This window comes from Centrocercus urophasianus, unplaced genomic scaffold (assembly GCF_019232065.1).
Source record: "Centrocercus urophasianus isolate 14NV4802_14NV808 unplaced genomic scaffold, USGS_Curo_1.0 seq_12, whole genome shotgun sequence".
Lineage (NCBI taxonomy): Eukaryota > Metazoa > Chordata > Aves > Galliformes > Phasianidae > Centrocercus > Centrocercus urophasianus.
The window spans coordinates 28,948,766-28,960,633 of record NW_024884364.1 but is presented as its reverse complement, the minus strand read 5'-3'; the positions used below and the strand labels follow the sequence as shown (position 1 = coordinate 28,960,633).

The window sequence follows — 11,868 nt, the reverse complement described above, 5'->3', positions numbered from 1 at the left end:
CAGATACTCACCCGAGTGCTTAAACAGCTTTTTGTGTCCTGCCTTATGCACGTAGGCTGTTGCTGTGGGGAGTCTGTGGTTATCTGTTTATGTTACCACGTGCAAAAATACAGATGAAGGGAAGGAGCAGATACTCTGTAGCTTGTGGCTGATTTGCAAGTTCATAATGGGGCTCGAAGCAGACTAAGTCTTCAGGTAACTCTACTACCTTGGCATGGTGTGTGATTTAAGGGATTAGATTACTTCTACTAGCACACAGAATGAGGAAGTTTTTGGGAAATACTGCTTAATTTTGATGCTAGTCGTGTGTCTTCCCAGGGGGGAGGGAACGGCAGCAGCTGAGATAACTTCTAGCTGTGGCACGGACTGATAACCTGCATCTGTTTCAGCAGCATACTTCATTAATAGGTCTGAGAATCCAAGCAAGCCACACGCAAACAAACAACCAAACACATCTGTTTTATTTTTTAAAACAACTTGTGTCAAACATTAAAAAAATCACATTTTTTTAATGGAATAAACCCTGTCTTTTTACTGTAGAAGTGGTTACTTTTGTGTTATGAGACACCTTTCAGATCCCATGGGATTATTACATGAAGCTTAATTTGTGGTCTGCTGTTTCTGCTTTGAGATATTGAAACCACAACTCCCAGTCAGCCGGGCACTTACACAACTGGACTGCTAGAGAGCATTAGTGTCTCACCATTATCAAGGTATTTTATATAACTTCTGAGCAAAATAAGTTTTATTGCTGTGAAGAATATGATCATCTCACTGTAGGAACAGATTAATGCTTTTTATCACTGTGTGAAGATGCACAGATCCAAGGGAGATGCAGTTAACTGCCCTTTGCCTTTCTTGGAGTAGTTCTTTGCATGGATTCACAATGAGGAGGATTAAGTACCATGAAGTTTCTTTCTAAACTGTCATTTTTGGCTGAAGCAGCAGTCGTGGAAGACAAATTTAAAGCAAATTGGGAAAGCATGTTGGATTGCATATAATACACTCAGGGGACAACACAGACTTCACAAATAAAGTAACAAAATAAAAGCCGCTATAAAATTATTTAAAAATTCCTCATTATACTCAATAAAGTGCCATTATTTCTCAAAGCTGGGCTTCAGGGGGAGGAGGGAGAAATATGATGATGATACAGTCATTTGTAGCCAGCTGTCTTTCTTAAAGTTCATCTATCTTTCTTAGTGTTCATTTCACCTTCAAACTCCACCTTTTTAGTCTGTGGCAGAAAGAATATTATTGCTGCTGTAGCGCAGCAGAAACTGCTTTAAAAAAGGCCCAGGTTCCACATTATTCTCAGGAAGTCTTGCTCAGAAGTTGTTAGTGGCTGCGCTTTGTCCAGAGCTCACTGTCTGTCCTGGTGGGGGCTGAGCAGCACCGCTTGGAGGCAGGAGCTTCTGCAAAAACTGGATACAAGTGTTCTCACAAAGGTGCCCCTTAAGTTCCATCAGGGCTGCTGGAGCTGCTGTGTGAACAAGTGTTACCATCCAACATGTCACCATATGCGCTGCTTCCTTCTCCAGCATACACAACTGTTACAGAATCTTGGGGATCTTCACTGTAGCTCTCCAACACCTCTAAATGAGGCATGCTGGGGTCTCTCAAATACTGGAAAATGCCAGAAACTATAGTTTAGCTACTGATCCACAGAACAAGTATATTAGAAGTGACAGAGCCTGAGCAAGTACTGCTGGCTATAGGCAAGTTGTTTTAGAACAGAATTCAAAATACTAATCAAATGTATATTTATTTTATTCTGGATTTCTTTGAAGGAGATAAGAACTGAATAAGGAGAAGGTTAAAAATGCATCACTTCTCTTTGCAGAGAAATAAATAAGGTAGACAGCCATTTAAATGAGTTAAAAACATCCCACCATTTCCTACTGTTGATAAACTTATCTTTGGAAAATATGTCAGTTCAAAGTCCTACAAAAGAATAAACCACAGAAGAGTTTTTTTCTATTATACTGCTGGGGCCTGCCCTATAGCTGCAGGAATCTGGCAACTGATGGCTTGGGCAAGTGAGAGAGAAGATTCTGCCTTATTCAGCACGAGACAAATCAGAACTGTACCTTTCATTGTCACCAGAAAACTCCAGTGTCATTCTTCTCTTATAGTTACTACTTGCTTTAACATTCCCTTTGCCTCCTTGCCTCCAAAGTTAAGATACCAGCGTTACACTGAATATATGAAACTTTTAATCACAGAGATGAAGGTTAGAAAAAATAGAAAAAGAAGCCAGAGAAAAGGATTTGTTCTTCTTAACTCTGTGTACTCTCCTGCTTACTAAACAGACCCTGTGTTTCAGGGGGAACATTAGGAATGTTTAAGAATATGGAATACATGCTGAATGAGAACTTTTAAATTAAGAACTGTGCTTGAAGGCTACTTCCTGTTTAAAAAGAGGAAGATCAACAGGACGAGACAACACTGGTTAGTAGAGAATTGTGTCAGCTGGAAGGAGAAAAAGTCCCAGGATTCACTGTCTCTTGCAAGAGGAGGGGAGGAGGAAGAGAAACAAAATGTGTACACGTACCTCTTCAAAGTGTGATGGGATTCTTAAAGGTGGCTGGGACAAATATTTAATTGCTTTCTGGTGTCTCCATAAACAAAAGAAACCAGCTATTATGAAAATTAAAAGCAGACCGACGGACATAAATATTACTACAATATATCCAGCTTTGGCCGCCTCTGAAAAAAAGAACATATGGTAGATTCACATTTGTATAGCTCATGTAAAGCAACAAGCTGACATTTGCTGTCTGTGTAACAGTCAAACTTCTAAGTTAACGTCACAACCCTGCCACAGGTGCACTCTAAGCACCGGTGCTGAGAAGTAGCTTGGTGGTGATTCCATACAGAAATCACCACCTCTCTCCCCCTGTGCACACAGCCTAATGCAAGACATGTAAGACATGCTAGCAGGGCAAACGGAGCTGGAGGAGTCACTGCTGTTGGGCAGAAGGCAGGCAGGGAATGCAATCTGCCCTTCTTCCACCTTTGGTTTTTATCAGCAAAATGCCATTAATGCCAGGGGCTTTAGAACCTGTGATTCCCTTCAGCAAAAGAAGCACTCCAACATCACATCTCGGGGGCTTGTCATCAAGTACTTCAACTTGGTCAAAACTAGCAGGAGGTCAGCTCCTGGGGGGCAGCAGAAAGTGCAGTGACTGAGGATAAGGACAGCTGGAAGAGTGTAGCACAGACCATCAACTACTGACTAAACCACTACTCATTCATTTGCCATTCATGGCAATTATGAATTGGTAGCCACGTATTAACTCCTGACAAACAGAGGTATGTAACCAGTTACACCACCTAATGTCCTACACCCATCCCATCATATAAGAAAAAGAACAAGAACAGGATTATACCGCTGATGGTTGTTCTGTAACACTCCGGGACTGTCTGCAGTCCAAGCAACTGGAAATCTAAATATGCCATCAATTCTACTCGAATTGTAAAACAATAAAGTGTCAATTGCTTCAGATCTTTAATTTTGAATAGTGTATCGCTTGTCTTTATCTCCTGTTGAAAGGAAAAAAAGGATATAAGTGTTACTGAAAGAATCAGAGCCTGGCTTCAGCGCAGTTCTCCTCCCCTTATTGAAGTTTCTCATTCAAAAAAGGACAGTTTTCTTAACTCAGCCTTCCCTAATGTGTCAAGAGACATCATGAAATACGGTGAAGTAGGAGTGTTGAGATGTATCTGAAATCTCTTTGTTTTAAATGAAATACACTCAACCATTTAAAACCTACCCACAAGGGTGTGAACAGCAAGGTCTCTCTTTAACCACACCATGCTGCCGGACGCTTTCACACGGCTGCTGTAAGTCTGGCAGTTGATGCAAGGCAGGAAGGGGGAAGGAAAAGGGAGCCATGAGAAACGTCTCCACCATCAGAGGCTGACAGAAGCACACTGAAGTGCAGTGCTTCTGCTATTTTTGTGCCGAGGGGAAAAACAGCTGATGGGCAGTGCAAAATATCCACACTTCTACCAAGACTGAGCTTTTTAACCTGTGAGGGCTTCAGGGAAGCCTAAATAACCCTCCAAGAGCGACATCTCATTTCACTCTCATTTGATCCACGTCAAAAACACATTTGTGTAAGGGAGGAAGGAAGTGGAAGCGTTTCAGATTTAGCAAGACCTTTAAAACAGAAGGCTTGAAATGATTTTTTTTTCTGCTTCTGTTTTTCAGCAATCGGCTTGAAAACGACATTCTTGTGATTCTTCTTCCTTTTTCATTTTTACTTACACGTTTTTGAAAGGCAGAGGCATGGGCATACTGTGAGGCAGATCAAACCCACTGAGTCTAATTGCAAATGGGGACAGCTCTTCCCAGCTGCACCCAACATGTTTTGAAGAACTCCTGCCTTTCTCTGCCCTGGGAACACAGGCATCAGCAGCCTGTCGCTGACGCTGCCAACACAAACATTCCCCGAAAGGAGGAAGCGTGTCCCAGAACTTCCAAATTGCCTAAGCAAACTTTGGAATCTAAATATTATTTGAAAGCCACCTTTGACACTCTGCAGATTCTCTCCTCGGAGCTGCAGTGTGATTTAGCTGTGATGTCATACGGAGAGAAAAAAAAACAACTGTGTGAAAGTTCTGTAGTACATGCATTACTTGTGCCAGAACCAGACTAACTCACATTCAAGTCACCAAATGATGACCTCTGCTCTGAAAAAAGCATTCGTTTTCTTCCTCCACATCTGTTGTTTTGCCAAGAAATGCTGACTCATCTCTTAGTCATAGAAGCATTAGGAACAAAACAAATCAGAATTCTTACTTTTTTAGTAGTAATTGTTGTGTTCTTCCAGTAGGACAGATGATACTGGAAAAGGTAACCTGCCTCAGGTCCAAAAGGAGGTGCAACACTAATGAGAAGGGAGTCAGAGCTTACAATCACACTGTTTACTTTAGGAGGCCCTATAGTAGCTGAAAAGAAACAGAGAAAGAGCCGTGAACCTCTGGGATGCTGAACAGCTCATCATATTACATATTACATTATGCAGCCTGGATGGGGCTCTGGGGAGCCTGGTCTGGAGGTTGGCAAGCCTGCACATAGCAGGGGAGTTGAAACTAGATGATCACTGTGGTCCTTTTCAACCCAGGCCATTCTATGACTCTATGATTACATTCAGCTTTATTTAGATACTTTTACAGTACTCAGCAAACACTGAATGTCAGCATTTTTTTTTCCTCCAGAAAGGGAATGCAACATTTTTTCATCTACTTAATGCTTTCCTAACCCACCAAGGGATCCCACTCTTCCCCTGCACAAACAATCCTGCATCACAAGCTATGGATACATCAGTTGTAATCTTCAACTCAGGATTTTGGCAATTCCTTACCCCTGCATTCTTTACTACCAGGGAAAATACACTCTTTCCAGCATGGAGCACCATTACCCATCACAAAGTACAGGAGAAGGTGAACCAAAGACCTAGTAAACCCATTCTTCTGCCTCTCTATTATTTTGAGGGGTTTTCTAAAACCCAACATTTATCTTCTCCAAATCCTGAGACCAATCACAGCGAGGAAATAGGGCAGATCTCATAAAGAACAGTAACATGCTTGTCCACATGTCTAATAGAATTTAAAGTGTGCCCTTCACGCTCCTGCTCCACAGTTGAGGGCAGGACAGCTTAGATTTGTTAAAAAGAGATCTGTTCAACAGAAACAGGTAGTTTATACAGGAACTGCCACAAAACAGGGGTGCATGTGATATAGGCTGTAATTCTTACAAGGTTTGACCATCCAAGGAAACTCATCAGTAACACGTTTCTATCTCAATACCCGTTGAAGGAACGGGCTGCTAATGCCACTGCTGAGGAACTGACGGATATCAAATTCCTAGTAATACACAGAGACCTTGCAGCATTTGCTAACCAAGCACCTACATATCTCTCGTTCAGCTCTTTCACATAACCATAAAAAAAAAATCCTAGAACACTTAACAAGTCTCCTTAGAGAGACGTACTGACACCACAAATAACACTTACTGTTTCTCTCTGCCACAAACGGGTCTGTTTCTACCCAGGCTGAAGTCTTTGGCCCCATTTCAGCCCTCACACGCAGAACAATTGTCCAGCGACGTGCCTTTGCTGACTGGAGGAAACTACACTCAGTCTGGGCAATACGGGTGCAGTTTATCTCACTCCAGTGGTTGTAGGCACCTCTGCGACACAAAACAAAGGATGACCAGCTAACAAAGCTCTAAAATACAATCCCTCCTACCCAGAGGGTTTTTGTAAGAAAACGGCATGTAACAAAACAACTGCTTTCACAAGCATTTATTCTACAGCCGTTTTAGTGTCTGCATCTCTTCAGCACTGGGAAAAAAAAAAGGGTGAGGGAGAATTCAGAGAGGTGAGAATTACACAAGAAACTGTGCAACGTTTCTGGATGCTCTTTGAGTCTTCAGTCTTTACTCAATGCAGTGGAAACGCAAGAAGCTACAAGAATCTATGTCACTGGAAGATGCTTTTGGATACACATAAAAACATCTGTAATAAGCATCTCATACTTTCATTTCTACGCTTTTTTATTCTTAGCATATTTTTAAACCAAATTTGTTACCGGATTAAAGCAAAATAAGTTTGGTTGCTTCTCAAACTATTTGCTTACGTTTTAAGCTGGACTGTGTAGGACACCGAGCCTCCATCCACTTGAACAGGAGACCACCTCAGGGAATTACGAAAGTTAGAGGAATAAATTGTTACATTCTTCGGTGCTGGCAGATGTGGAGAAGCTTCTAAAATAAGAAGAGAAGTTAAAGCAACATTAACTACATTAATAAAACATTAACTAATATTAACTACAACATTTAACTACAGTGCTACCTTTCAGAAGGGGCGTAGTGGCAGGATCTTAACGTCCCTCACACACAGGAAGGAAACTACACCAAAAAAACTTTCATAAAGTCCTAAGTCCCAAATACAAAACAACCAGTTATGCTCCTGAAGTTTTAATTAGGTATTCTACTAGTTTCTTAGCCTCAGCTTTTGTATAGTGCTCTTAAATAAGCACACATCACATTATGCTACACAGGGACCATTCTGCTTTGCAAACTGAGGTTCTTCACAGTTACAAATGCTAGGCAAGCTATTAATCTCTATTGTGCCATAACGGTTAGTTAGAAACTTCCATTTGAGAAAAAGTTTTCACTTTCTAGTCACTTCTGGCAACCTCACCACTGGTCTGGCATGTGGCGGGGTATCTCACACCATCAGCAATCTGTGCAGTCTGACACCCCACACAAATTAATCGTACAAAACTGAAGGCTGCCATGACAAAATACAACCAGCTACAGCAACATTCTTTTCTCCCTCTTAAAAAAAAAAGAGTAATGAAGGATGAGGGAAGCTGGTTCACATTCTCTGCTCTCAGGACCACATGCTCATTATTTTGCCTTATATTAGCATGCGGATGCAGATGATTTCCCCTACCAGCTTCTGAAAACACTGACAGAAGTCTCAGACTTAGGGCTCCATAGCTGAACACCGAACTGCCACGTGCCACAGAGTGCTTACTGCTGGGAAGAGGTCCTGCAGCACAGTTTGTATTTCAGTTAGCTACCAGGAATCTTGCTGACATTCCTGGAAGAACAAACTGAACTCTGTAACAGCCATCAGCTTGTACTACCAAAATGTACACTTCAAAACATAGGATCTGCACAGCAAGGGTGCTAGGCACACGTCGTGGGACCCTCAGCACCACACTGTCACCCAGGGAAAGGCAGAATTGCCTTCCTGTCTTTCTGTCTGGCTCGGATGTGGTCTTGCTTGAATAGCTAACAATCCTCAGGCTCTTCCCTCGTCATACAGATGTTTGCTGGCTTGTCAGGTCACAGGTCAGAGCTCTGACATTGCAGAGCATGAAGCCACAAGCTACAGTGCGAGACACCAACCCAGCCTGGCCTAGCCACGGGTTTCAGTGCCACGCCTGTTGGCACACATGTTGAAGATTCATCCTCATCCCTGAGCTCGGGCTCTGCCAGACCGGGTTAGCTCAGCCCAACGGGCCTCCTGGTGCTCAGCCCTCCTGCGCCGCACGGCCAGCGGGCCTTTCAGCTTAAAATAAACGGCAAAGCATTCACACTCTAAATCCGACCCGACGTCAAGAACCCGAATCACGCGCTGAAGCGGAGCGGCAGATCGGGTGTCACCTCATGTGCTCCGAGCTTTCCCAGGAACCGCAGCGCCGGGCGCCTGGGGGTGGGAAGGTAGCGGCCGGCGGCAGCCCCGCCGCGGTGAGGTCACCCCGGGAGGACCCCGCCGCGCTCGCACAGTCCCTCCCGGCCTGAACCTTCAACCCCGCGCCGCTCGGACCGCCACGCCGCACGCACCTGCGCCTGAAGCCCGGGCCGAGTCGAGAAGGAAGATGCCGAGGAGGAGGAAGAGGAGCAGCGCCCGCCACGGCATGGCCCTGCCGGCAGCGCCCCACCGCCCGGCCCGCCCGCCTCCCTGCCGAGGTCGCGGGACGACTGCCGGTGCCCGAGGAGCGGGACCGGCGGCGGGCGGGCCCGGGGTCCGCCTCACAACTTCAATGCGGCTGCCGCCGCCGAGGGGAAGTCAGGCGCGCTCGGAGGCCGGCTCGAGGGCGGCGGTACCTGCCGCCCGGCCCCGCTCCTCCTCCTCCGTTAGACGGAGCCCGCCTATCGGGACGTCCTGTGGTCGCCCGGCACTATTCTCTTCGGGGAGCGGCACCCTGACCCGACCGCAGGCGGTGCGTGCGTGTTTTGCAGGCGCGGCCCTGTGCGGTTGACGTGAGAAAATCTCTCAGGGGGCGGTGGGAGCCCTCTGTTCGCTTTCTCCGCCTGTGCGCTGCGCTGACACGAGGTTAGGCCTAACCGCAGCCATTAAACGGTGCTGGCGGCTGCGCAGACTAAATCGGAGTTCTTCAGGAGAGAGGGGGAGTGCAGAACTGTCCCAGCAGGATACCTCTACAAAGTGGCATTTTGGCTGCATGAAGGCTGCCTCAGCAAGGGCTGACGATCCACAGCCATCCAGTCTCCAGCAAAAGGCACCAGAATGTGTCCAGAGAAGGGCAGTGAAGCTGATAGGGGTCTGGAGAACGAATCTGATAGGGAGCAGCTGAGGGAGCTGGAGTTCAGTCTGCAGAAGAGGAGGCTCAGGGCAGACCTTGTAGCCACGTGAAAGAAGGTTGTGGTGAGGTGGGGTTCAATCTCTTCTCCTAAGTAACTGTGATAGGATGAGAGGGAATGGCCTGAAGTTGCACCAGGTGAGGTTCAGGTTGGGTATCAGGAACAACTTCTTCTCAGCAAGAGCGGTGATGCAGTGGCACAGGCTGCCCAGGGAGGTGGTGCAGTCACCGTCCCTGAGGTGTTCAGGAGCCGTGTGGATGTGGCACTGAGGGACGTGGGCAGTGGGCGTGGGGGGGGTGGGCTGGTGGCTGGACTGGAGGATCTTTTCCAAACTTAATGATTCCATGCTTCTATGAAAAGGAAACCAGACAAGAACAGTGCAAACACCTTGTATCTGTAGCACTAGATAAGGCTGAGCAGCTCTTTGTTTACAGCTAACCTTGGATGAATCACTTAATTGTGCTTTAGTTCAGTTGTTCCTCAGTCAAAAGAGAGATTCCTTCCTTTATCTTATCCGTCTGGCTTGCTGGTATCAACAGCGGGTTTTCCAGGCAAAGGTCTTCATCTCTAGGGGTAATAAAATAGGTTGGGATCTCAGCAGATGGCTTTTAGCACTGCCAGGTGTGCTGATAGCTGGGAACAAGTATAAAGAAAGGGAAAAATCAGAGGAAAAAAAAGAAAAAAAGCAGATTGGCTGTTTGGTTGGTTACAAAAATAGAACAAGCTAGATAGGGATGGTAGAGATTCAAGTTATTCAGTTGCGGGTTCATACAGTTTTGTTTGCAGTGAACTTACCTGACCTGTTTTTCAACCATTCTGGGAAGAGTGACTCATCTCTCAGTAGACTGCTGCAGTTCTACTAAAACCCTTTGCTCCACGAGCTTCACCATAGGATTTCCCCAGTGACACACCTGTGCTGAAACACAGATCCTTGATTAATGGTTCTGAAGCCAGTGAATGGATTTTGGTCACACAGCATTAGCATGACTCATGGTATTTTCCTGATGGCATGTGGCCAAGTGGGTAGCTGAGAAGGCCATGAACAGTCTGTGACTCTGAAGCATACATAGCAAAATGACTGGGCAAATCATGTCCAGAAGGCACACTGATTTTAGTGGCATCTCTAATTCATGCATTAAAAGAGATTCAGAGATGCACTCAAATATTTTGAAAAGCAATTTCAATACACCAATTAATTCTGAAGCTGAGTTTCCCTCTAACTTTGCATGGAAAGATGTGTATTTACTATAAGTGTTGGAGGAATCCCATAAACAGTAATCATGTCTGTTTTCTCTTTGCCAAACCAGACAGGAAACTTTGAAGGCTTTTAGTTTTGTTCCATCTTTCTCCTTCCTTGAACTTCCTTGTAAGCAAAAGCCCAAGGAAATTACTCCCCTGTGGTTTAAATGACTGTTAGGAAAGGAGTCACAGTAACTGGTTGTAAGTGAAAAGGTTCACCAAACATGTGACTTCTAGCATTGTTGTGCTGAGGGTGGCTTCTTAAAGCTGGTAGCTTAAGGAGAGCTGAGCGGGGAGGGGAGTGAATTGAGAACAGAGATGGAGAAAAGAGAGGACTGGAATCAATGTGATGCCTGATCCTTTCAGTGAGCTCCAAAAGAAAAAAAATACAAATAAACCTAAGAAAACTGTAGCACTTTTCAGAGATAATTATACATATTGCTTTCTTTTCACCGAGTTAAGGGAGCAAAAAACAAATCTAGTGTCAAATCAGAAAGCAAGGTATACATTCTTTTTTTCTTGCTGGTCTTTCTTCAACAAAGCATGAGAAAACGAAGGTAGGAAGTAAAGGTAGAAGAAAATACATTTTAGAGCAGAAATGGCTCCATCCATCACTCCAGAGCTAAAGGCTCTGAAAAGAAAATCACTGAAAAGACTTGCATGTAGAAAAAAAATCACTATGGCACATAAGAGCAATAAATTGATTTAATAAGTGTGTGCATTTCACCTTTGCAAGCAACTTTCTGCCCTGAAATCCCAATCTTGCTGGTTATTGTGTGTTACGTGTGGATTAACAATAAAGATAGCAAAGCAACATTAAGGCAATTACTTTGCTGCACAAAAATTATCAGCACAGAATCTTGAAAAAATGAGATCTACGAATGATAAGAAATATTCCCCAAATTTCACTTCTACATTTGAGATACAAAGGTGATCCAAAATGATCAAAGATCAAAGGTGATCAAAGATCCAAGGACACCAAAACCCAAGGAAAAGTAACTGAGCTGTTTGATGTTGTCCTGACATTAACACATACCACGGAATCACAGAATCCCCCCTGCTTTGAAGGGACCTACAAGGATGATTGAGTCCGACTCCTGGTTTCACACAGGACCACTCAAAGATCAGACCATTGCCAACTTTAAAAGAGGAAAAACAGTTTAGAAAAATGCTTATAATATCTTGATATTGGATATAAATATAAAGATTGTATTGCATCTTTACGTGGTGCTCATATTCAGACATCCCATACGCATCACCACTCCACCTGAGTGTCCAAAAAGCACGGGGGGAGGTGATGAGGGCTGGTGCTATGGAACTGATGAATATCTGCTTATTCTCACTCTCTCTCATGGCTTAATGCAACTGGCCAAGTCTTGGTCCCCATGCAGAGGTTCTCTTTCCTGTCAGTTGCTCTTTAGCACCCAAATCTGCCCTGCTTTCCCAGCTGCATGTATGCAGTGATTCTTGTACTGAGAAGGAAATTCTGAGTACAGATCTTC

General features: G+C 44.5%; 1 protein-coding gene across 1 annotated transcript; it reads right to left on the bottom strand.

The window, feature by feature from the left end:
* Nucleotides 1-446: 446 nt before the first annotated feature.
* On the bottom strand, nucleotides 447-8,476 carry IFNGR2 (interferon gamma receptor 2). Its single transcript, XM_042809746.1, has 7 exons — nucleotides 8,369-8,476; nucleotides 6,649-6,775; nucleotides 6,024-6,199; nucleotides 4,808-4,956; nucleotides 3,393-3,546; nucleotides 2,555-2,709; nucleotides 447-1,626 (listed from the first exon to the last, which is right to left on the bottom strand). Exons 1-7 carry the CDS (start codon nucleotides 8,442-8,444, stop codon nucleotides 1,456-1,458), a joined length of 1,008 nt encoding a protein of 335 aa, XP_042665680.1. The 5' UTR covers nucleotides 8,445-8,476; the 3' UTR covers nucleotides 447-1,455.
* Between the last annotated feature and the right edge of the window lie 3,392 nt (nucleotides 8,477-11,868).

Excerpts from the sequence above, each read along its gene's own strand:
- IFNGR2 (XM_042809746.1), bottom strand. The coding sequence starts at position 8,444 with ATGCCGTGGCGGGCGCTGCTCCTCTTCCTCCTCCTCGGCATCTTCCTT. Across the intron at positions 6,200-6,648 it reads TACACAGTCCAGCTTAAAAC|AGGTGCCTACAACCACTGGA; the intron begins GTAAGCAAATAG and ends TTTGTGTCGCAG. Across the intron at positions 3,547-4,807 it reads CAACAATTACTACTAAAAAA|GAGATAAAGACAAGCGATAC; the intron begins GTAAGAATTCTG and ends TCCTTTCAACAG.